The 25534-nt window shown below is 34.6% G+C and overlaps 3 protein-coding genes across 11 annotated transcripts; 1 reads left to right on the forward strand and 2 right to left on the reverse strand.

The window, feature by feature from the left end:
• Positions 1-1013: 1013 nt before the first annotated feature.
• On the reverse strand, positions 1014-8833 carry LOC101742765 (pentatricopeptide repeat-containing protein 2, mitochondrial). Its single transcript, XM_004922311.2, has 9 exons — positions 8577-8833; positions 7807-8026; positions 7245-7347; positions 6424-6618; positions 5865-5961; positions 4466-4554; positions 3664-3777; positions 2801-2908; positions 1014-1284 (listed from the first exon to the last, which is right to left on the reverse strand). Exons 1-9 carry the CDS (start codon positions 8665-8667, stop codon positions 1156-1158), a joined length of 1146 nt encoding a protein of 381 aa, XP_004922368.1. The 5' UTR covers positions 8668-8833; the 3' UTR covers positions 1014-1155.
• A 2983-nt stretch (positions 8834-11816) lies between these two features.
• LOC101745650 (transmembrane protein adipocyte-associated 1 homolog) lies at positions 11817-21737 on the forward strand. 2 transcript variants are annotated; one of them, XM_004922420.5, is made up of 6 exons: positions 11817-12226; positions 12294-12589; positions 13147-13404; positions 14401-14587; positions 15203-15332; positions 15635-21737. In XM_004922420.5, the coding sequence occupies exons 1-6, from the start codon at positions 12138-12140 to the stop codon at positions 15803-15805; spliced, it is 1131 nt and encodes a 376-aa protein (XP_004922477.1). In that variant the 5' UTR covers positions 11817-12137; the 3' UTR covers positions 15806-21737. The 2 variants fall into 2 exon arrangements, with proteins under 2 accessions (XP_004922477.1, XP_012550349.1); XM_012694895.4 differs by having other exon boundaries at positions 11841-12226; positions 15638-21737.
• Positions 21728-24613, reverse strand: LOC101742920 (serine/threonine-protein kinase PRP4 homolog). 8 transcript variants are annotated; one of them, XM_038017591.2, is made up of 3 exons: positions 24468-24568; positions 23785-23928; positions 21728-23522 (listed from the first exon to the last, which is right to left on the reverse strand). In XM_038017591.2, exons 2-3 carry the CDS (start codon positions 23861-23863, stop codon positions 21805-21807), a joined length of 1797 nt encoding a protein of 598 aa, XP_037873519.1. In that variant the 5' UTR covers positions 23864-23928; positions 24468-24568; the 3' UTR covers positions 21728-21804. The 8 variants fall into 8 exon arrangements, with proteins under 8 accessions (XP_037873519.1, XP_062529994.1, XP_037873518.1 ...); XM_062674010.1 differs by having other exon boundaries at positions 24344-24535; XM_038017590.2 differs by having other exon boundaries at positions 24339-24535.
• Positions 24614-25534: the final 921 nt, after the last annotated feature.

The following is a 25534-nucleotide window of genomic DNA, read 5'->3' on the forward strand; positions in this document are numbered from 1 at the left end:
CGCTTCTTACCCTTCTGTACCAGGGTGAATCCATCCGTCGATGAGGCGGGGGCGAGGTCGACCTCCATGTCCGAGTCAGAGTCGGAGCACGAGGAGGCGGGTGCAGGCGTCTTGTGTGATAGCTAAGTACCCGCTACCATGGATGCAAGCAATATTACGTGTTGTCAATTGTCATTGCAATTATGTTCGGGACGCGCGAGAGAGATAGTCGATATTTCCAACACGCTTTCTCATTCTATGCCATCTTGGAAATACGACATTCTTTAATTAAACGTCATTTTTAAACAATTTTGATAAGCATTTCGCAAAAAGGTTTAAGCCTTCGTCAAACAGAACGCGTAATTAGCGCGCGTCAGAGCGCTAAATTGACGCCTCGCTATGACGCCGAGATGTGTTGTACTACTATGGTAACATACCGTCAAACAGAGCCCCAGCGCTATAAGTACGCAGCGCTATGTCGCGGCGTTAGGACGCTTTGACGTCAGGCGTTGTAATTTTTAACAAATTTTATTTTAGCGTCCGAGTGAATGTGTATTAAAATACTAGATAATGCCCGAAAAAATGATATCAATAGTTAGAAAATACCCATGCTTATACAATGCCACATCTGAATCACTCGATTTCTTAATACTTTTAAATCTTCACACTGCTATCGAAAGGCACTGCTATGATTTGGCGAATGCGTTGCGTCAAGGAGCGTTACTCATCTAGTCAATTGGTGTGACATGAAAAGAGCGCAACGTTTAGTACGCGGCGCTAAGTACGCGTTCTGTTTGACGAAGGCTTTAATATTGGTTTGTTATTCCATATCTATATATTAATACGTGAAGCAAAAACTTTGTACCCCTTCTGCGAAAATTGCGTGGACGGAGGAGTATGAAATTTCCCAGACTTATAAAGAATATAGAGAAGGAGTGCAGTAATCTAATATTTTTTTAAAATTATTCATTAATAATACAATAAATCAATAAAGGAAAAACTCAGGAGTTGGGTTAAAATTAAAAACAAAACGATTTAACATAATATTAACGTTTAATATATTATGTTACAATGTAATTTTCATGCCTTATTTTCAGGTACCTACAGCTCAATCAGTTTTGATGATAGCTTTTACACAGTCCATTCTCACATTTTTATTTATTAATAATTTAGTAACTATTGCAAATCCTTCCTAATTTTTCGTTGGCCAAACGGCATGTTTCTCGATTGAAAAGGCATTCCACGTGGTGCATCCTTAAACTTGTTTTGTATTTTAATTTCAAAATTCAGATGACTGTCGAGAGTCTGAAAAGAAGTTTTTTGTTTATTAAATTAAAGGAAAGTCAAGTTCACGGCTAGCCTTATTTTCTATATAGCATATTTATTACGTATATTTATATTTAACAGAAGGACTCTTTTCGATGTACGACTCTAAAAAAATGGGTTGTCTGTAAAGTTGGTTTACTGACGATAGTTGAACGTAACAACGTCATAAGAAAATACTGATGGAATGGTTTCATTTTTCAATTATCGCAATTATCGTTGCTATAAACAATTGACAACACATTCACTGAACTTCATACTTGACGAAAACATGTAAATGTATTATTGTATAGCAGCTGTCCACGCGGATGCATCGCTCCCTCAAGTAGGAGAGAGACAGATGTCGAACGCTGCCGAACGCGGAGGCCGATTGTGCCTCTTTGTCGCTCGTTGCGCGCTCTCGCTTGCACTTCAAGCCTTAAATGGAACGCCTCAGAGAGAGGTAACGCCGCATGAGTCATGTTTTTTCGTGCGTGCAGCCGGCTCCATCGAATTATAAGACGTTGTCACGTCAAAAAGTTTCTTGGACCGGGAAATTCATCGCCTGTCTAGTTCTAGCCATATCAAAATAACCACTAGTCAATTGTAAAATAAGAATACACTTGGGTCTATTATTTTCTCTTTAATATTTCCGATGTTTCGAATACTCCACAGGTTTTAGGGACTCAGACGTCTAAGTTGATGATAAATCGTAATAGTTAGCGTACGCATTGTTCTTCTTCTTTCTATCTACCCTCTGCTGGGGCGTAGGGCTCGAATCAAATTCTTCCATTGGTCCAATCCATTGGTATTGGGCAGTCTATTCTAGCACCTCCCACGTCGTACCCAAGACGCCCAGTTCCTGCTCTACTGAACAAAGTTGTTCTTGGATGGACTCTCTTTCTTTTGCCACACTTTCCAGGTCAGTGTTCTCTTAGATAGATAGGTATTAGGCTTTCTTAATGTGTGACCAATCCAATGCCAAAAACAATAATAATAATGAATAAATAAGAAAAAAAAAATTTTTTTTTTTTAATTTCAATCGTGTGTGAATTGAATGCAGGATTAAACAGTAAAAGTAGTTTTTATTATGTCTATAGCCGTAATATAATCGTAGAAGATACGACATTTAGTATTTTCAATTCAAATGATTTATGTTTACTTATACTGTTAAGTTGCCCACTTAAATCCTCTCCGTACAACAAAACATTATTAAAATTGACAATTTTAATTTTTGCAACATATCGAGGGGTGAAAAGATTGAGGTTTTGAGCGAAATTTTTGCAACTCTACAGGAGAGCCATTTAAAATTAAACATTTGAAAAAAATATCATAACAAACAAACTTCTTCGGTCATTTCAATGGAGTAAACTTAATTAAAGTTCAATTAAAAACATCGAACTGTTGACGCTAATACCAAATAAAACGTACCTTTAATTACAAAGTTAAATGTCGCGTGTTAAGCGAAACGCGAGCTTAACCTAACATTTTAGCCCTCGATATGTACTTATGAACTTACATCCTTATCAATGAGTCCTCTCTCTATAAGTGCCTTCCTGACATCCTCGAATTCGATCTTGGTATCCTTGTTGTTCGTTTTTTCAACTGCTTCACCAACTTTGGATATCTGTTAAGAAAACAAATTTTTTAATTTTTTCTATAATTTACCAATAACGGATTGAAGGTTAACATTGTATTGATTGTATTTTTTTTTATTGCTTAGATTGGTGGAATAGCTCACAGCCCACCTGGTGCTAAGTGGTTACTGGAGCCCATAGACATCTACCACATAAATGCGCCACCCACCTTGAGATATAAGTTCTAAGGTCTCAGTATAGTTACAACAGCTGCCCCATCTTTCAAACCGAAACGCATTACTGCTTCACGGCTGAAATAGGCAGGGTGGTGGTACCTACCCGTGCGGACTCACAAGAGTTCCTATCACCAGTAAAAAATCCGATATCCGATAACAAACAAACATTTACCAAATTCAATCGGAAACGCATGAGAAAATACACCAATTACACTCAAATACCAAATATCTTAAAGAAAAATGGAAAATATGGATGGAAATATAAGGTCTTAGATAGAAAATATAGTCGGGACCCTAAGACAGAGTAGCGGTAATTAACCACTAATTTTTTTTTTTTTTAGTTCCTTCCTATGCTGATAGCCTTAGGAGGCTATTTCAGCTTCACCGTAACGTTTGTAGGTGAGCTCACGGGGCTCAAACCGGAGAGTTGGCTAACACTGACCCTAGCAAGAGCAGTGCTTCGCAGAATCTACCACCGGATCGGAAGCGCGACCCACTGAGAAGATCCGGCGAGAAACTCAGTGGGCTAACCACTAAACAAATTATGAATCTCCTTGATGGTGACTTACAGTTTCTTCAAAGAATGTGTGCTTGTCTTTCTGATCGGGTGAATCGATGTTTAATACACTTCGTAATATCGGTATTGCGTCGTCCACTCTGCCCATATCAGCTAGAGCCATGGCCTGCAATAAAATCTTGTATTTATTTAAGAACTGTTCAATTTATTCAATAATGTTAACAACAGCTGATGTCACTTGGCCTTCTTCAAAAAAATAGTAACGTGGTTTGTTAGTATAAAAAACATCACAATCAAATCTTGTCTCGAAACGTAGATGATAAGATTTTAAATATATTATGAAATTGCAAGGGCAACTTTTCTGTTGGTAGGACCTCTAGTGAGTCCGCACGGGTAGGTACCACCACCCTGCTATTTCTGCCGTGAAGCAGTAATGCGTTTCGGTTTGAAGGGTGGGGCAGCTGTTGTAACTATACTGAGACCTTAGAAGTTATATCTCAAGGTGGGTAGCGCATTTACGTCGTAGATGTCTATGGGCTCCAGTAACCACTTAACACCAGGTGGGCTGTGAGCTCGCCCACCCATCTACGCAATAAATAAATAAATAAAATTGTCATCATCCTATTTCTGCCATCTGCACTCATGCGCTTTGGTTTCGATTTGAAAACCGGTATAACCATTATGTAAAGCAACTCCGAACTCACGCCTTAAGATGGGCAGTGACATTCATATTGCTATGACTACGGGCCCCGTTAATCTAGTGAGCAAATCTTCAGTAATTTATTCTGTCAGGTTGAGCTTCGTATAAGTCGGAAAACTTATTAGCTTGAAATTCAGAATTACCAAATTGATACCTTAATATTTCTAATTGTGATATAATGCTGTCGTTGGCCTGATATTGATTCCAAGGCGATGTGAGGAGCTCCCTGTTTTAATGCGAGTCCTGCAAACAGATTATCCCAAATTGTTGTTTTATTTATTTTATATTCCTCTACAATTTTTTTTTTTGTTGGATAATATTTTCAAAATTACATTTATTGATAAGTCATTTATTACACGATTAGCGGCCCGCTCCGGCTTCTCTCGGGTCTTTGACAAAAATTTCAACGATATATGACATTGTTTTGTTTTTTAAAATAAAAGAACACTTATTGCGGCATAACGATAACAGTTAGACATATGTTGTCACGACACTTTTTGTAAATAATAATGTGTTCTACAAAGTCTTAGTACATTATGTTATTCTATCATTAATAGTTTTCGCAGGGTATGCGATGTAAAGAATATTTTAGGTAATTTTTTTACACCTTGGGTTACATTATTGGAGTTTTAGTAAGGATCCCTAATTTTTTTCAAAAAAGATTATAGACTATGTCACTAGGGAGTAGTGTAGCTTCCAAACAGTGAAAAATTTTTTCTAATCAGTTCAGCACTTTCGGAGCCTATTCAATACAAACAAACAAACAAATCTTTCCTCTTCATAATATTAGTATAGATATTGTTTTAAAGTCAGGGTAATCGAAAACGCAAAGCCAGACAACCTATGTGCCAACAGATGTTTGAGATACTGGTAGTATCGTAGGCAGCAAATTAGCTCTGCTCCTGGCATTGCTGAAGTGCATGGGCGAAGATAACCACTCACCATCATGTGAAATAAAAATTAAAAATAATATTATAATACACTGCTTGTAAGTACAAAGTAGCATTATCGCAATACTTTTAATGATTATATCATCAACTCAGTACATACAGTACCGGACTTTTAATTCCCTAATACCCAGCTACCACCACATAATGATCTGTATTATGTAGAAAATATTACTTTGTATTTTATACTTGAGTGTGTGTCCGAATTCCGTGGACGGCCAAGAGGATAAATAAATCTATCCTGGATCAGCTTCGGATCCGAGTCAGACTCTCAACAATCTGTTACCATAGGATCGTCAGCTACTTCGGTCATATTGCCCGCCAACAATCAGATAACTTGGACAAAGTGATTGTGATGGGCAAAGTAGAAGGAAAGAGACCCCGCGGCCGATTACCTAGCCGTTGGTGTGATCAAATAACCGCTCTAACTGGGTTGCCAGTCGCAACCGCCATTCGAGAAGCTGAGGACCGGACGAGATGGAAACAGCTCACGAGACAGGCCACGGTCAAGTTTCAGGGCGACGACCTTCAGTAATGAAGAAAGCGACGAAGAAGAAGAAGAAAGTGTGTACATATACGATTTTTCGTAACTATTGATATACTGACCAGCAAAAGAAGTCGCCGCTCTTCTGAGTGGTAATGTTCCCGTTGAAGCCATATCTGACCATAGTTTTGTTGCATATTCTAAACTTTTTGGTGTATTCTAAAAATGAAATAATAAAGAACAATGTAAAGGGTGGGCATTAACTTCATAAAAGGTGAGTACACATATTATATGTATAAATGATGCAATAAAATAATATACTCAAATAATATGTGCTTCAGGACAGTAGAAAGAACTACAACAGTTCATGGTGGTACAGTTGGCAACCATAGTCAGATGAATGCCTTATGGATTCATATTGAGTGTTGAGACTATACTTGAATTCAAATCCACTGGCAGATACTATGTTTCTTAGTTATTGCATACAATGTTTATCAAAAGTAGTAGTAGTATTAACCACAGATACAAACTGTATGTGACTATCAGCATATCCACCATTAAGTGCCTACAATTGGCTTCTTAACTGCTTCTTGACATAATAAGATATTGGCAATTTGTATGATTTCCGGTTGGCTACAAATTTCTCCTATATGAAGATAAACGAGACATGTGGAAAAATACCTCTTTATAACAAGCTGCCATTATCAACACCACACAGTATTTAGGAAACTTTGTCATATTTATTTGTTTCTTTTGTACTTTCTCAAAGACCCTGTACATCTCATCAAACATTTCATGACAATACAGTAAATCAAGTAATATCTGGTATGACACTTGTTGATCAAAAAAACCATCATTTGCTGGTTCTTCAAAACACTGCAAAAAAAAACATATTTTATTAGAAATTAAAATTTTAACACAATTTTGCTTTCTGTTGCTACATGCTGCATAATATCTTCAACATTAAAATATGTTTTGGGGCCCAACTGATGGTTAGTGTTTGATTGTAGATACCCATGGACATCTATAATGACAGTGGATCGCAAAGCCGTTGCCTGCCTTATAACAATAATTTCAGTAAAGTGCTGCAATAATCACCCCATTTCTATGGTTCTTATGTATTCTCATTCAACACTAAATCACATCACAGCCGGATTGAAGCAATATCATAGCAAAAAAGACCTGGTTCCAAAAAGGTTTCATTCCTACACTACACCTATACTTGAGACCTTAGAACTTGTATCTCAAAGTGGGTGGCGCATTTACGTTTTGGATGTCTATGGGCTCCAGTAACCACTTAACACCAGGTGGGCTGTGAGCTCGTCCACATCTAACCTATAAAAAAAAAACCTTCAAGTTAATCTACATATTAAAGCTCTAAAATTTTACCTACACTGTACTAAGCTGAACTGGCCAGTGACTGTTTATTTACAATACTGGAAGGCCAGAGTTTGTAACAAATTGCACCTATTATTAGATATAAACCAAATAAAATTACTTACCTGCAGTGCTTCTTTAGGAGCATCTAAGAAATGAAACATCCTCATTACAACTGGGCCAAACACGAATGAACCAAATCTGAACTCTGTACTTTGTGTGTTGAATCTAAAATTTTAAATGTATCTCAGTCGGGGCACTATAACATTTCTTATTGCAATGAAATCTTGCTGCAAAATAATTTAAAAATCATAATCTATGCATAAAATATTGCATTTCTGCATCATTTTATTTTCTCTTGTTATCCTATCTGTGAAGACTCACAAGCCTTTTTTTTCTCTATCTGCTTTCCAATTTAAGTACATATTTGAATTTAATTTAGACAAATAAACAATTTAAATGAAAATATTCCAATGATTCTATCAACATAGAAATTGATACAATTAGGTGGCAATATTATGGCAATAGATTTAATTAGTGCCAAAAAAGTTTAGTGTTTCTTAGATTCTCTGAATCTCACTTTAAATTTTATTCATTGATTGATTGTCTCTATTTATTATGTGTTGGCCATCAATACTTGTTTTATCTTATCAATATCTTTTTTTCTGAATTTATTAAAAAACCTACTTTTTAATCATATTTAGTACAAGTTGCAAGTCTGATGGTTCTGCCAAATGAACCATGTTCTTCAAATCTTCAGTGAATATCATGTTTTTGGAATCGGAGACAAAATCATTCATTTTAGTTTTAAATTTCTCAGAGAAATTGACAAATTGTTCTTTGACATTTTTCCTGGCCTGTAAATACCCATCTATTCCAATTGTTGCAGGGGCATACAGCAGCCTCACTGTAAAAGTAAAAGGATATTATTAAATACTGTTTTATATATTAATACAATTACTATTGACTTGATCAAACAACAGCTGTGATGTCTATGAATGCCACTGCCCACTTAGATACATATTAATAAGGTCAATATCATTTTCTCAATTATCAGGTGGGACTTTTCTGTGGAGTAGAAGTAGAAACCGTACATAACTGATAAATTACTTGATCTGTAATATAATGGTTTTGATTTGTTTTTTTGTATTAAATTATTTTAGATATTTTAACAATTACCTTTTGTGAACTACTCTCCAAAAGAAACTCGTCAAATCATGACATCTTTAGAAATAGCATATCTTTATATATAACTTTCCTTTTTTAAATGTTATCTCAGAATAAACGTTCAGACGTTTTCGTTCGAAATATTTTTAATTAACGATGTTACTCTATATTAGTAGTAAATGACACCGGGCCCACCTGCTTATGTGGTGACCGGACCTATTTATATGATATCATTAATGCCATCGTTTCAATTAGCTTCATTATAATTTTAAAATATTAATTTTACAAACCTTGTGTAGAATGTAATTGCCTGCAGGGTAAAAACAATCGTTGATTACAGCTGAAAGAAGTCTTCAAAAAATAATTTAGAAACAGAGACATGTTCTATATTGTGTATTAATTTAATTTGATTTTGAATGAGGAGAAATACATAAAGTTAATGATTCTCGGTCACCGAAAATTTAAATTTTCCAATTTTATTTTAGGTTATATTCGAAACCCAGATTACACCATATTTAACATTCATTTGTTAATACGCTTAGTACAGTTAGTACCTACTCTGTGCAATTCCAATTCGTATCTTAAATTATGACTTTTTGGCGGGAACGCGAGAAGTGAAGTTGTGTGATTTGTTTTATTTTGTCTATTTAGTGTTTTTTCAGGTTTAAATGTATAATAAAGGTGGTTTATTAACTGTTTAATATCTGTGAAAGTGCACAAATGTGGGAAAATGAAACAAAGCTGCTGGACGTAACTTCTCGGGTTCCTCCAAAAAGTCCACTGAAAAAATCTCATCATCATCATCATCATCATCAACAGCCCACAGTCGTCCACTGCTGGACATAGGCCTCTCCCAATCCACACCACTGAGCCCGGTCTGCGGCTCTCCTCATCCAAATAAAAATCTCAGTAAAATTAAATGACCACCATTTTACTGCGATTATATTTCATCCCATATTATCTCATTTCATTAAATTTCATCCCAGTTGATGAATGTCTCAAATTAATCATCTTCATTTCATTTCACTCCATATTATCATTTTTCTTAAAATTAAGAATATAAAGTAAAATAATACATGACTTAAAGGTCTTAGTTACCAGGTCATAAAATCTCTTTAAAAAAAAATATCTTAAATTTTTTGATTTTAACTAGCCGGGTACAACCATGATAGAATCGATAAAGCCCATTTTTTTTATTTATACTCAGCGAACATTTTAACATAGAAACATGGATTCCTCTCCTGCCTTTTGCTTTGTCCTTTATTTAATAATGTATTATCTTCTTTCATAATCAATAACAAATTGAGATTTAATATGTTTATGTACATATTTTGTTTTTACCTAGCTTATCCATTTGTTTCCTTTTAACGCCTTTGTTAATTTTTTCTCGCTTAAAGTTTCCCTACCTTCTACTTAGCATAAAGTTAAAATTATTTTCATACTAGGCTGCACTAAAAGTATCGGGAATGGAATATTTCCACTGTTCCTGTCATATTAAAATCTTTTTAATTGAAAACTCCTTGGTTTTAAAAATCGAATACCATTTATTTATTTTAAAAAAGATTCTCGGTCTTCTCACGAGGTTTTGTCAAACTTGTTTAGTCGTTGAGAAAATGGAATTGACTCGAGAAAATTCAAGAGCGATGATTTATTATGACTTTCGAAGTGGTTTAACACAAAAACAGTGTGTTCACCGGATGATTTCTGCATTTGGTGATGAAGCCCCATCCAAAACCACAATTTATCGCTGGTTTGCTGAGTTTCAACGTGGACGTGTCAAGCTCAGTGATGATCCCCGTCAAGGTCGTCCAAAAACTGCAGTCACCCAAGAAAACGTTGATGCTGTGCGTAAGCTGATTGAGGAAGATCGACATGTGACATACCGCGAAATTCAGGCAATTTTAGACATTGGCATGAGTCAAATATAAATAATCTTGCATGAACAATTAGGTGTAAAAAGTTGTTTTCCCGATGGATACCGCATTCGCTCTGTGAAGAGCAAAAAGCGGCTCGCGTTACTTGGTGCATCAGAACTCTCGAAAGATTCCACGCAGGATCCTCAAATGCTGTATACAACATTGTATCAGGTGACGAATCCTGGATATACGCGTACGAACCCGAAACCAAAAAACCAGTCACGAGTTTGGGTGTTCGAAAATGAGTTAAAGCCAACAAACAATGTTCGTTCACGGAGTGTTGCAAAAAAAATGGTGGCCACGTTTGTCTCCAAAACCGGCCATGTTACGACTATTCCTCTTGAGGGACAAACAACGGTTAATGCAGAATGGTATGCTAGCATTTGTTTGCCACAGGTCGTTTCTGAACTCCGTAAAGAGAACTGCAACAGCCGCATGATCCTCCATCACTACAATGCGAGTTCTCACACCGCGCACAGAACAAAAGAGTTTTTAGAGCAAGAAAACATAGAATTATTAGACCATCCGCCGTACAGCCCCGACCTAAGCCCTAATGATTTCTATACTTTCCCTAAAATAAAGAATAAATTGCGTGGGCAGAGATTTTCATCATCTGAAGAAACTGTGGACGCCTACAAAACGGCCATTTTGGAGACCCCAACTTCCGAATGGAATGGTTGCTTCAATGATTGGTTCCATCGTATGGAAAAATGTGTCAAATTTCGCGGAGAATACTTCGAAAAGCAATAAATACATATTTAAATAGTAATCTTGTGTCACTTCGTTAATTCCCGAAATTTTCAGTGCCGCCCTCGTAAAAAAGGATTCCTTGCAACTTGCAGCTACAACTTTTTAATGTGTTTCAAATCAAGAAGGAAAAAATTAGAGAAATCAACGTTTTCTTCTTTTTTGTGAAACAACTATGAATAATAAACGATTCTAGAAAATCAGAAAGTACACAAATTCTTAATTCAGTCTGAAAAATGACGGATATGCAAACACAAATTAGTAACCCATTGTTCTCCATGAAGCCGACACCGTGCTCAATATTCGTGGCTAATATTAAAATAATAAACACTTTCACACAGTGGTTGGTATTGTGCCGTCTGGTATCTGAAAGAGCCCAAATGTAAAAAATAAAAAAAAAACGTTAAGAAGCAAAAAATGCCTTGAACGAGTTCACAGCGCCCGGTATGAAATAGTTAAAGGCTTATTATATATACATGTCGGTATATGTATAAATGTCTGGCACATTAAATAAAGGTGTCTGAAATTAGTACTTTTTATTCAGAAGTAAAAAACAAACTAAAACGTCCTTACGCACGGAGAGCTATGGGACGAAATCATTAAGTAACTAAATGTGATTACACCTTCCTAAATGCGTTTCTAATTAGGCTTCTAAATGATTTAGTCAGTCAGAAACCATCCTTGCTACTGAATTTAGTAGGCTAACTTACTCAATGCTATTACACTTCACTGAATTCAGTAGCGAGTAGCGACTGAATTCAGTCGACTAAAGTGCCAAGTGTAATAAGCCTTTTAGCCTACAAATTAAAGTTATGTACTTAGGTATTTACAGGTAGTTTGAATTCCTTGAAATTTCCAACACTAAAAATCAATTTAAATGTCAAGCTGTCAATGTCAAAGAAAAGAATGGAAAAATAAAGAAATGTCTTGTCTGCAACAAAGTCTCGAATAAAAAAACTTTCATGTTGGTATGGTACCTAGCACTTTTAATTTTGCAGAATACTTTGAGTGATCGTTTATTGATGTCGTAATTGCCAACAAATTTAATTATTATTAGAAAGCGTTCAATTTTCTTTCCTGGCCTTTTATATATAATGCTAGGCACAAGTTGACATTACGTTTTTGCTTTTAACTGAGAGTTAAACGTGAAGTTATGATTTGTAAACATTCATAATCTAAGTTGGAAAAATGTATGGAAGTAACGGATCTGATTTGCCTCCCGTGAAGGAGGACACGTTTTGTAAATACGTGCTATACTATGAAATAAACAATTCCAGGTAAGTTTTTCGACGTATCCTTGTGTTAAGTCATTGCGTTTTTTGTGCTCACTTTCTTGTTTTTCAGGGTCCGTATCTGGGATTTGATCATTCTTATACCAAATGCTCTCTTTGTGCTTTTCCTAGTGGCTAGGTTTAATAAGGCTCAATTAAAGCTTCGTGCCACTAGTAGCCCTATATTTTTAACGTTCTATGCATTGGTCTGGGGTAACGTGATAATAAGTCTGGTGAGATGTGCAGTTTCAATGACTGTTAATGCAGCAATGCCTTTGGGAGGGCTTATCGATAAGATTTTGTGGGTAATGGTCAGGTTTTTTCTACTTGCAACAGAAATGAGTGTTGTAATATTTGGATTAGCTTTTGGTGAGTGAACAACTTTACAGTAACAATTTATATAATGGTTTCCTAATATGTTATCAGTCATCGGACAACATACAAAATAGGTGCTTTTATTCATATATGTTGATTTGTACAAAAGTTGTCTGTTTATTGTATAGTATTGTAGGTGGTTACAACAGTCCACATATATCACTAAAGGGGTGCTGCCACCAAACCTGAGACAGATTGAAGTCTCAGTTGTAATGCATAATGGATGTCCCACTATTCAAACTGGAAAGCATGATGATTTCTTTAGAAATCATCAAAGTGTTTGTAACTACCTGTGTGGGTGGACTCACAATATGCTCTACTAGGCTTTTTTTATTTTCTAACAGAGCACAGAGTAAATTGTAAGGCTAAATAACTTTTTAAACCTTCAAACATATATAATATATAATATTTTTATAAGCCTTCTTGTGAGGTTTCACTAAACTTCAAAGGTGATTGAATACTCAGTTTTTTATAACGTCTCTAATGAGATTACTTTTATTACATAACCATCACTTGAATAGTAACTTTACATATTTTTTTCTAATTCTTAGGTCATCTTGACAGTCGCAGCAGTATAAGATATGTATTACTGGCAACATCCCTTATATCGTTAGCCTTTACGGTAACACAAGGCACATTGGAAATTGTGATGCCAGATGATATGTTCCATATTGAAACCAGAGATTATGACCTCTTTGGCCACGGAGGGATGCTTTTCTGGTTTACATCATCTGTAGTGTTTGCAATTATTTATTTTGTGATTCTTTTGCTGCCTTGGATCCCACTACGAGAATATTTAGCATTACCATGTAAGTACAATAAAAATACATGTATAATACAGATTTGTAACAGAGTTCATTTTAATTAGTAATACACTATATCTCATATACAATTACAGATGGTTTTACATTACATTCTACAATCAAAGAAATCATCCTTGTCTTTTTTTTACTAAAATGCTGCATGTTTTACAATAACTATAATGTAAATTATTTTAAATATTGTCATATTACTGTATAAACTGGACTGCTCTTTGTGGGAACTCAAAAATACTACAACCTTTGTTATTATTCAGCTTGAGACATGAAACCTAAGTCTCATTTCCATTACACTAAGTGGTAGGACAGTTCCTTTCCTACCTTTGAAACAGAAGCCTAGAAGAAAGATTTTCAAATAACTCTTCATGAGCAATAAAAAGCTGTGTATTTCCAAATTAATGTCAAATTAAATATAACATTTCATTTTTATGGCTTGAAAGATAATATTCACACTGTATGTGAAAAAATTTAAGGACATTTTTTTTTTTCATTGGTTAGATTGTTGGACGAGCTCATACACCTGATGTTAAGTGGTTACTGGAGCCCATAGACATCTACAACGTAAATGCGCCACCCATCTTGAGATATAAGTTCTAAGGTCTCAGTATAGTTACAATGGCTACCCCACCCTTCGAACCGAAACGCATTACTGCTTCACGGCGGAAATAGGCGGGGTGGTGGTACCTACCCGTGCGGACTCCCAAGAGGTCCTACCACCAGTGATTACGCAAATTATAATTTTGCGGGTTTGATTTTTATTACACGATGTTATTCCTTCACCATGGAAGACAATCGTGAACATTTGTTGAGTGCGTATTTCATTAGAAAAATTTGTACCCGCCTGCGGGATTCGAACACCGGCGCATCGCTACATACGAATGCACCGGACGTTTTATCCTTTAGGCCACGACGACTTCAATGTTTGTTTGATTTAATGTTTTTTTGTTCAAATGAAATATTATAAATACATGAATATTTTTATTACAGCAAAGCTCTCGTTCTACCTGTATGTGTTCTTGCTGGCGCTATTGGACGCTACTCAAGCGGTTGGAGCGGGACTCCTGGCCTGGGGTGATATGCAATCTGGATTGTGTGTAGTTGATGTTACAACGTGGTTATACTTTTCTCTATACACTCCACTGGTTTATCACACATTTCTAAGCGAATTTTTCAGGTAAGCTCCAAATAGTCCATATAGCATGTAATTAATCACAATGAAACTAAACTTAAATATTTTATTATTACCATACTAAATGTTTAACTATTAATGTTTGTGTAAAACTATCAATTTAAATTTCCATGAAGTTACGTTTTATAATTTTTGTTATGTTTTATAAGCCAAAATGGACAGACAAATTGAAGATTAGATGTTATATGTTTGCCGGTGTCCATACACATCAGAATGCCATCACCTGTGTTAAGACATGCTTCTCCTTGGATGCCAAACTCAGCAAATGCTGCAACTAATGACAGTACTAAGCATAAAATCTGATAATAAACAGAGTAATCTTTTCCTGTATGCTTTTTCCAGAAGACTCCACAAATACCCACATTTATAATGCCCTAGCTAGTTCGTATTTCTAAATCAACTGATAATTAAAAGCTAGTTTTTCAATGTTGCTCTTGTTTTATGAACTAATAAATTCTTAGTAAAATTTCAGGAATGATACTAATTTACAGTTAGCTTAATCACAACTGCAGACTTAATCATAACATCTTTATCATCATAAACATAAGAGTATACTCTTATAAATTTCTATTACTAAATCTTTAATTTAAACAATTTCAGTGTGTCACAACCAAGCATAATGTTCTCGTACAAGGCTCAAATGGACGAGCCAATGGACGACGATCAAGTATCTCTTCCTCACCAGCAGAGCTTCAGTTCTCTCAAAACAGATTCAGATTACATCTATCAAGTAAGTTATTATCAAATACTTTGTATAATAATGACAGCGAACTAAAAGAGACCATGCCTTGTTTTAAATTTTTAATTTGTGAAGTTTGGCTTGAAGTGTGGGGCAGCGGCTGTAACTATACTGAGACCTTAGAACTCATATCTCAAGATCTCAAGGTGGGTGGCGGCATTTACGTTGTAGATGTCTATGGGCTCCAGTAACCACTTAACACCAGGTGGGCTGTGAGCTCGTCCACCCATCTAAGCAATAAATAAATAAATATTGTACCATGAAAGATATAGACTTCACGTTGAATATTTCAGCAGAGTAACAGCGTCTACGACAGCACATTGTTTGAGGCCGGTGGAACGACCCCCATGAATCCTGCGTACAGTGCTTCACTACAGAGTCCGGATTCAATAGCTTCCGCTCAGTCTATTGACACCGGTGCTCCGATTTCCGGCTTCCACAGCCAGAATATACCGTCAACATAACAACAAAAACGGCATTACGCCTCGTTCTCTGTCAATACTACACATCCAAAGAAAAAACATTACTAATTGTAAGATGTATTAGTAAACTGTATGTGAGGGCTCGCTGTGCGTACCTTTGCATTAGCGTGTTGAAATGTGTGTCGGAATGTACTATTTCTGATGTTTCCGGAAATGTATATAAGCGGGTCGTGTTGAATTAAATTAGTATTTGATTTGATTTAGGTGCAGATAATGGTAGTTTTCCAATTACAGCACAAGAGCGCATTATGCGGCATAATGCTCAACGTTGAATGTTCCAACTACAGCAACTCGAAGCACAATCGAGCACTCTCAAAAGTACTGCTCTCGCGTGATACTCGCAATCGATACCGACTCAGTGACAGAAAATTTACAAGTGTTTTTTCTTTAAGTTGGCATTGATCGAAATTCTGTTTATATTATCGTTAGTAATATTATTTAATGTTGAAAAAAATTGTAAGGCTTTCGTTTTGTCGTAGTTTCTTAGAAATAATCAATGTTAATTAAAACTGTGCTAACTTAGCGCACTCTGCTGATGCATTTGAAAACTAATTCACGTTCCAATTAAGCTTCAGCATAATTCGGCATTGTGCGTCACTGAGTCGCATTATGCTCTGTAATTGGAAAACTACCATAATGTCTGGGGCTGCTCATTAAAACTTACCAAATAGAGGCTTCGAAAAATACATACATCAAATTATGTAAGTCTATGCTGCGAAACTTCTGTTCGATTTTGGGGTTCACATTTTGAAATCTCCCGCCAACTTGCCCGGTACCCGCGCAATCTACTGAGCGCGACACTAGCGCTACGTGTTGCCGCAGTTTGTGCAACATTTGAAAAAGGAGTCGTGAAATCTTTGAGCAGTTGGCGGTAAGTCCGTAATTCTTTAAATCTTTAAAATATCATAAAACTGAGCTATCGTACAACTTCAAAAGGTCGATATCATTAGGATCGCCTGCGACTTGAAATTATTTCCTTTATTTATCATAACGGTATTCGATTTTACAATCGATTTTCAATTACGCAATACAATCGAATCATATTGACAACTTGTATGTATGTTATAATATAATTTTAAACATAATATATTATATGGTAGGTATGTATGATCTCCGGATCGAGCGTAACGACCTCTATATTGCTAAATTAGTGTCGTAATTGATCCATCCACAGATGACATTAGATTTACAAAGAAATAAATAATATATACTTAATAGGTACATAATAGGCATTAATTAGAACTTCTGAAATATATTTTGTCACTTCTTTATTCTAACGCGGTAATATTACTACTATCTTTAAAATTAATTCTTTTGTTTAATATTTTCACATGCTTTTTATACCCTTTGAGTGTTTATATCGATTAACAAAAATCGAACGATGCCGAAAATAGTTTATCCCCATTTATTTTAATTGTTGCGTTGACTAGGGTTTTTAATATCATTGATTCTTACCAGTCTTGAGTTAAGCTATGATTAGTTTTTAAGCATTTTTTTTTTTTTTTAAGCATAGTTTATTTGTCTTAACCTTTCATTTTGTACGTTAGTGATAAAAATAATTTGAAGTATTGTATTGATGATTAATAATGAGTACCTTAATGATTAAATTCAGCTATCCGTTCACCAAACATAACATATAAATATAAAATGTTTACCAGTATTCTTAGGTAACGAATAATAATTAAAGCTAAATCTCTAGCTTAGTCCAATTATATCTAGAGTTTACATCGAATATCTCATTCTAACCACACCAACATACCATTAGCCGATATAACATCATGAATTGTGATTATTATCGAAGTCACGAATCGTTAATATTTCAACATTTTAATTTTATTATTGTTGTATTTATTTCCCAAATAATATTATATCGATCATAAAAATCTATAAAGTTTCGATATTGAAGTGTTACTTTTGCCCGTTTGTCTATTTCTAATACTATATTAAAATAGATACCAGCTAAACTATGGAATAAAACGATTTTATGTATTGTTGGAATCTCATAATAGACATCAGCTCTATCTTTATGGTTATCTTTGTGTTTCACTTTTTGACTAATTCTTCGTCTCGTTATGTTTGTTATAAACGAACCAAATCGATGCCTCCAATGAAAACCTACTCTAACTCAACATTTTGAAATTTTCGTTTTTCTTGCAAATCGCTTCACTATGTTAAAAGTATTACAATTAATAATTATTGATGGGGCTCGAAGCAAGAGTAAATCAGCTAGTTACACAAAAAAAACATAAATGAGTCGTCTATTATCAAAGGTGGCAATCTGTGCATTTGGACAAAAAAATATTATTGATATGTCAATACAGATTGATCTGAATATAATCGTCTCCTTCAAAGAATACGGTTCAAAACCTGCATTAAATAAAGGTTAATACTTAACCTGTTATTTATCTAAGATGTCGTTCCGAAGAGTTTTGTGACTGCCAATGGAATACAAAGTCAATAATTCGTTTTTCTGATTTACCAATAATTGTCCAAGTCAGATTGCCGGCTTTGATAATAGTCGACTCAATTAATCATTATTGATGGGGTTCGAAGCAAGAGTAAATCAGCTAGTTACACAAAAAAAAAACCATAAATATATCTGCAATAATAAAGATTTTATCAACTTTTTTCGTTTAAACGCTCCTCCAGTAAATCTACGAATTTGGAGTTAGCGTAGTGTTCATTGGAGGCATCGATTAATGTAGGAAACGCGGTCTATTACGTATAACTGTTGTATTGATGACGATTTACGTACTATATCCCAATAAAACTGTCAATTTCTATGCGTTTAGAAATATCAGTAAAAATTACCGAAATTTGTGAAGAATTCTGCTGTAAGTGAATGTTTTTTAATAAGGAGTATAATTTAATATATTGTGTTTCATGCGATTGTACTAAACGTTAATCAAATGTTATGGAGGCATAGTTTTTACATTTTTATTTAAAGCAATAGTTTTACTTAGGCCATGTCGGAACGATCTTCTGTATATAAAATTCTATTTATGAAACACTTCGACCAAAATTGACTAAATTTGATATTTTAGGACTTACTTATCTTACTTTATTTCAGTTAATTTAAATTGGTCCTGCTCTAAGAATAATAAAACTATGGAATAGTAACTCGCCTACAATTGCACTTTAGATTATGGTTCCATTTACGCACACAAAGAAAAGCAAATACAACGAACACTCACACTCTTTCACGCTTGCACGCGATTGGCCGCGCCAAGGTCACGGTCCGCAAGCTCCACCCAGCGCACCCTTATGACGATGACGTTATGCAGTAATAATTAATTCATAAAATATTTTCTCGTTTTTTTATTAAATGACTTTATTAGCGCAATAAAGATAAATGCAGTTTATAAGTTAGTACATGAGATAAGAATATGATAATTAAACTTAAAATCAATAATACTACTACTACTAGCATACAAGGTGTAAGGCACACGACTTCCACTTTCAAGTATGTACATGGCCTCTTTTTGAAAGTGTATGCTTCATATTGTGCTATTTTTGCAATGCGTCCAATTCATTTCTTTCCAACCGAACTATCACAAGCGGCTATCCATTGTTTACGTTGAATTTCATTTGTCGGAAATCTGCAGTAATAAAACCATTTGTTATCGCTGCATAATATCATACTTGTTACTTAAATAAAACTTGTTTTATCTGAGCAGTATAAACAACTACTACTTCATAGAAAAAGTAATCGTACATATTGCATAACACTATCCATCATCAATACTATGAAATTTTACGATGTTTGTATACTTACTTATGAAAGCTAATTCCACTGTTTTTCATATCTGTATGGCTTTTACACCATTTCACGACACAATATTGCATACTGGCAAAATTAAAAGGCGCAAAATAATAATTATCTGGTCAACCGAAAACTGACGCAACACGACCGCACGACACGAGTGCCACAGCGAACTGGCGCGCCGTTCTGTAGCTATTTTAAGCCCCGCCCTCCGCGGTAACTATTTACGTGGAACCATTTTTGAAGCGTAATTACTTTTTTAAAGTTTTATTATTCGTAGGTCCTGCTGGTTTTTATACTTTTATTCTTTTCGATAAATCGGTGAAAAACACAACCCTATCCATGTGCCTGAGTTACGGGATATTTATCACAACTAATATTTTTCCTTTTAATGTCGCAATTGTCTGATACATAACTGGCTAATTCTCATGTTTTGGATTTTTTATTATTTCTTCACGGAACTAAGGGGCATCCGAAGTCATTTTTAATACACAACTGTGTGATGAAATTGTGCTACGTAATAAGTTAAAGGTATTTCAAAATTACTACTTTGTAATAAATGATATTTTAGGATTGCCTGTGGTTACGGCGCCAGGTTAATCACTCAACTAAACATAAATATTTGTCGCTTCGTAAATTTTACTGTGTGCTTAGTGCGAGTTTTTTAACTTCTTTATCCTATAAAAGTCAACTCAAATTTATATAGAGTTGTAACAACGCCCCTAGCGACAAACGTAGTTTCAACTCCATATTATTATAACGCTGTTCTAACTCCATACAAATTTGAATTAAGTTCTACGCGATCGAAAAGTAAAAAAACTCGCACTAAGCACACTGAAGCTGGCATACCCCTTTCCCTGCGCTTGGAGACCGTGGATGCCGCATGTGATAATTTCTAACTATACCCGATGAAATAATAAAAATAATAGTCTTAGTGTTAAGTAAATTCATACAATCTTATTACAATTTCAGAATCCACTATCTCAAACTAGTCTTCATGGCCACTTAATTAAAGAGTATATTTGACTAGACTTTTGGAATAGTGCTTTTTAAGCGATAATGGTTGTAGGTCTGTAACTTTTCTACATAATGTATTTTTTTTTTCATGTTTGGCATCTATTTTATTGTATTTAGTTCAAACGTATCAAACTGAGCGATCAATTAAAGATAGGTATCTACATATCGATACGAAAGTTTTTAACAAAGTGCAATGGCCAGTAAGTAGGTATGTTTTCGTTGCGTATCCAGAATGCTTTGGTTTGAAAAATGTTCGCAAGTACCTATAGCTGTTACTTCAAAACTATCCTGAGCGGCATTCACGTTGTCATTTCAATGGGATCCGATACACCAGGCGAGCCATGATCTGAATTATCCAGCTAAATTATTTAAAAAAAAAAAGTCTCCAAAAAGTGGTCTATTTTAAAAAAAATATTCAATCAGAGTAGAAAATACAGAGTCAACCAGGACAATTTTAAACAAATAAGTTTAATGTAAAAGTTTCATTCGATAACTTTTTAACTCTGACTTGGTGTAATTAAGATGCAGTAAATAATAATATCGAAACTTTGGAAACTACCTGGTTGACTATATTATGTAATACCGTATAGTTGTGATTTGTGCAATGAGTATTGTAATAGATTCGTTTTTTTTTTATCAATGTTTTGCTATGAATGTATAAACTTCTTAATTGATTTTATATTTTAGTGGAGCTCGTTTTGTTCTGTGATCGTATATTTACCTCTATTATAATTTTGTTGTAAATTTTATGGGTGTGAATAGGAATTTGAGTAAAAATAATTTAAGTAATATTAATTTTTATACATCTACGAATAATTTGACTGTGATCATTTCCTTTATTATGTTATGAATTCTAAACTATTTAGGCACGTATGAAAGTTTCTACAATAATTCTTAAATGAACATTTACATACTACTTTGGGATGGCATATTTTTTATCAAACAAAAACAGTGACTAAATAATATGAATTGTATTAAAGTTTGCCTACTCCTAGATGCAAAGCAAAAGTCAATTCTCGAATTATACACGTTAGTTTTTTTTTGCTGTGATGGTCCAAATTTTATGTAAAGCTATATTATATTTTTGTTGATGGTAGATGTTTTTTTTTCTTTAAATAAAATACTTTTAAGTAATATCATTTTGTTTTATTAGACATTAATTAATCTGAGAAATTGAATAGTGATCCATATTTAAATTTGTCTACTTTGTTAAAACATCTTGAACAAATGGATGCTTCAAACAATCTGCTACTGAATATCGTTGACTAGAGTCCAGTGTTAGCATTTTGTCTAACAAATCCTTTAGCTGTGTCATTTTCCTTTCTTCCTTGTCTGTCATATTTTTACAACAATTTCGCAATTCGTTATTCAAATCTCTATTTGCATTGATATTTGTCACCTCAACTAATTTATCTCTACCAGTAAATTCGTCCTTTTTGTGGAGTAAAAAATTATAATTATAATTAAAATGTTGATCTTTAAATTTGCCTTTTCTAATTAATTTGTTTGGTATTTTGCCTTTTAAGTCCATAAAACATTTGAGCATTTTGTTGTTGGAGCTTCCAGTGAAGAGGATTTTTCCTGTCGTCATTTCATAAATTGTACAAGCCGAAGACCATAAATCAACACCATGTTTGTAAGGAATCCCTAAAATTATTTCTGGAGCTCTATAATACCTTGACACCAAGTATGGTGTTGGTTCATTTTCATCAATTTTTGCAGCAGAACCAAAATCGCACAACTTTAGGATATTCTTCCTTTCATTCACTAAAATATTATCAGGCTTTATATCTGCATGCACAATCCCAACTTTCTTCAGTAATCTCAATGCCAAGAGTAATTGCCTGCTGTAACTAATAATGGCTTTCATGTTTAAACCATGATTTTTACCATATTTTTTAAGTACACATCGCAAATCAATATGTAAGGATTCTAAAACTAAACAGAGATGTCCTTTGTGCATGAAGTGCCCTAAAAATTGCACACAATGATATTTATTTTCTGGATCCGCCTCATTGACTTCTTTTAATATAGAAATCTCTTTTAAGCCAGTTTTGTACATCAACTCATTGTTTCTAATTATTTTTATTGCTACATAGTTGTTTCCTTGACCATTATCTTGAGCACGCACTACATTGGCAAACACACCTTGTCCTAATGTATCTTTTATTGTGAATCTGTTGTTGACAACATCACCAACTCTTATTTTATAGTATCCTTCGTGGTCATCCCAATTATCAGTCAGAGTTGAATTATTTGTAAAATCATTTTTGTCCACTTTAAGAAGATCTTTAATTTTAAAATCATCTTTCTCAGAAAACATATCTGTGAAATCATCAGTCTCTCCAGCAGAAGTTGGGTTTACATCAGTGAGCTTTTGATCATTACCCCCATTATTCTTTTCTATAATACTCTCAGTATTTTTTGAATGGTTATCATCATGTGATTGATTAAATTTTTTTAACAATTGTTTCCTTTGTATCCTTCTTTTTTCAATTATACTTTCTTCGTCTTCAGACTCTGATGCAATTTCTATATTTGATTTTGATGGAGCACTTTTTGATTGTTGACCATGACTATTTTTGCTTTTATCTTCACTATATCTTTTTTGTTTACCATCTTTTCCCTCTGTGTATTTTCGTTTCCTATTTTCCTCAGTATGTTGATTACCACCATTTCTAGAAATGTGCTTAAACTTTTGCAGCTGCTTCTTTAGAGAATCTCTTTTTAGCAAAAGTTCTTCAGTACTAGTCCCACTTCTGTGAGGTAATGGTGGAGTTTGAGATCTTATTCGAGATTTTTGTTTTCTTCTTTTTGCTTTCTGTTCATCATAATAAAAATATTTGGAAGAATTTCTTTTAGGCTTCTTATCAGCCATAGTAACAATATTGTAGGAAAATATTAACCAGGAATGCTTATCTGTAAAGACAATACAAACTGATATTATAGTGTTAATTGCTACATTTATTAGTACAGCCAATATAAAAAGTATAAAAATTTCAAGCATTAGCTTTGTGCCAATTTTATGAGAATTACTTTTGTTTTTGTATTTAACAGCATCATTGTTTTGCAGAAACGGTGCAATCTTATTATGCCTGCAAAACTATGACTGTTGATTAATTATTCTTCATAAATTTGACAGTGCTTCTAATAAAATAAGTGTGAACTGTATCTTGATTACATTTCCACCCAGTGCCAACAAATTTTATTGGAATCCAACATTCCAAGATAAGTTCTTCACACTCATCCATCATTCCCATTTGTACAGATCATTTAACATCACCATCCATGGTTTTTGTGTGCAATGGGTTTTGATTGCTACATGCTAGAAAAAATATTACAAATTAGAGAATACATGTAACAAAAGTTCACAATACCCATGTACCATTACATATGTTTTAAAAAGAAATATGAATTTATGTTTTAATTATTATAGAATTTTCCCAGTCGTAGTGCTTTTTTGGTTAAAATAGTACACATAACATGATGGCACGAAATTAAATTTTCTTTTAGAACAAGTAAGTCTGTTTTATGTAAAAACTAATTTTGTATAGCTTTAAGGATACAAGTGATGTAGAATCCTAAGTCAATGAATCATCATGTTATGAGCACCAATTCAATATATTCCATAATAAAGTGTAATGGAAAAAACAATTAAATAATATAAATGTTTTTAGCATTACACGAAACCAATTTTATAGCAAATGCATAGTGTAGCTTGTTTGAAATTCATACTGCACTAGACACAATTTTCAAATCGTCAGGGACTTCACATCACTACAATAATAACATAATATTGAACGAAACTATGTAAGTTTATGTTTTATGCTGGAATGAATATTGAATAATTTGTAATTGCGTCACCTATATTTTTTAAAAAATAACTTTTTTGACAAAAATTTAGCCCATGATACGTAGATAGGCACAAATATTATTTTTTTATAGGATTTTATGACCTGGTAACTAAGACCTTTAGGTCATGTCTTATTTTTATTTATATTCTTATTTTTATGAAAAATGATAATATGGAGTGAAATGAAATGAAATGAGATGAGATGATATAGGATGAAATGTAATCTCAGTAAAATGGTGGTCATTTACTGAGATTTTTTCAGTGGACTTTTGAAGGATCCCGAGAAGTTACGTCCAGCGGCTTTGTTTCATTTCGCTCAACGACCAACGTCCAAACCTCGCATGCGACAGAACTCATGATAAGGCAAAGGGGGGAAAGTGAAGCATTTAGTGCGGAGCACATCTCTCCCATCACCCTCCCCCTCGGAATGGCGGACCGGCGGTCGTCGGTGCCACGACCACCAGCCCTTTCGGTCGGCAAGCTATCCGAAGCCTGAGTTAGAGTGAGGTTAGAGTGAGTTAGAGTGAGGTATTCTACGGAATACCCCGCTGGGCCATCCGGATGCTCTTGCGTAAAACGCGTGCAGAGCAGCTTGCACGTCGTCTTCTTAGGCCCCCCTCATCGGTCCCCAGACCGACATTTGAGGGGGACCCGAAACACTTACAGGGCCAGGGCCTGGGTGAGATCCGCCTCCCTCGCGCTCGTTCTACGGGCGGCGCGGCGGTGGGCTTGTGCGTCTCTCACGCATCTCGCCGAAAGGTCTTAGTTACCAGGTCATAAAATCCCTTAAACAATAAGAAAAAGCGCTTTCAATGTTTCTTCAGTTTTAAGCGTGCACTAGCTCAACTTCTTTAGTAGGTTACAGTAGTGTGGTGCAATCTGGTATACTAAAACATCTAAGACTGGCACACAAAATAAACTGCTCTATTTCTAAGACGCATCCATGATAGTAGCGATAGAACAGAAGAACCACACCAAGGGTCATTTTAAGGTTCTTTAGTACCCAAGAAAGTGATACAGCAGATTACACTCAAGCTTTCAGTGATCTAAGCATTTCGTCTTTGACATGCTGACTGAT

The sequence above is a fragment of the Bombyx mori genome, chromosome 19 (assembly GCF_030269925.1).
Source record: "Bombyx mori chromosome 19, ASM3026992v2".
Classification (NCBI taxonomy): Eukaryota; Metazoa; Arthropoda; class Insecta; order Lepidoptera; family Bombycidae; genus Bombyx; species Bombyx mori.

Coding starts and splice junctions, on each gene's coding strand:
- LOC101742765 (XM_004922311.2), bottom strand. CDS start 8,667: ATGTCTCTGTTTCTAAATTATTTTTTGAAGACTTCTTTCAGCTGTAAT. Junction 8,027..8,576: donor GCAATTACATTCTACACAAG/GTTTGTAAAATT, acceptor TTACTTTTACAG/TGAGGCTGCTGTATGCCCCT. Junction 7,348..7,806: donor GTACTAAATATGATTAAAAA/GTAGGTTTTTTA, acceptor TTAAAATTTTAG/ATTCAACACACAAAGTACAG.
- LOC101745650 (XM_004922420.5), top strand. CDS start 12,138: ATGTATGGAAGTAACGGATCTGATTTGCCTCCCGTGAAGGAGGACACG. Junction 12,590..13,146: donor AATATTTGGATTAGCTTTTG/GTGAGTGAACAA, acceptor TCTAATTCTTAG/GTCATCTTGACAGTCGCAGC. Junction 15,333..15,634: donor ATTCAGATTACATCTATCAA/GTAAGTTATTAT, acceptor TGAATATTTCAG/CAGAGTAACAGCGTCTACGA.
- LOC101742920 (XM_038017591.2), bottom strand. CDS start 23,863: ATGGGAATGATGGATGAGTGTGAAGAACTTATCTTGGAATGTTGGATT. Junction 23,523..23,784: donor TGTTGGCACTGGGTGGAAAT/GTAATCAAGATA, acceptor TTGTCTTTACAG/ATAAGCATTCCTGGTTAATA.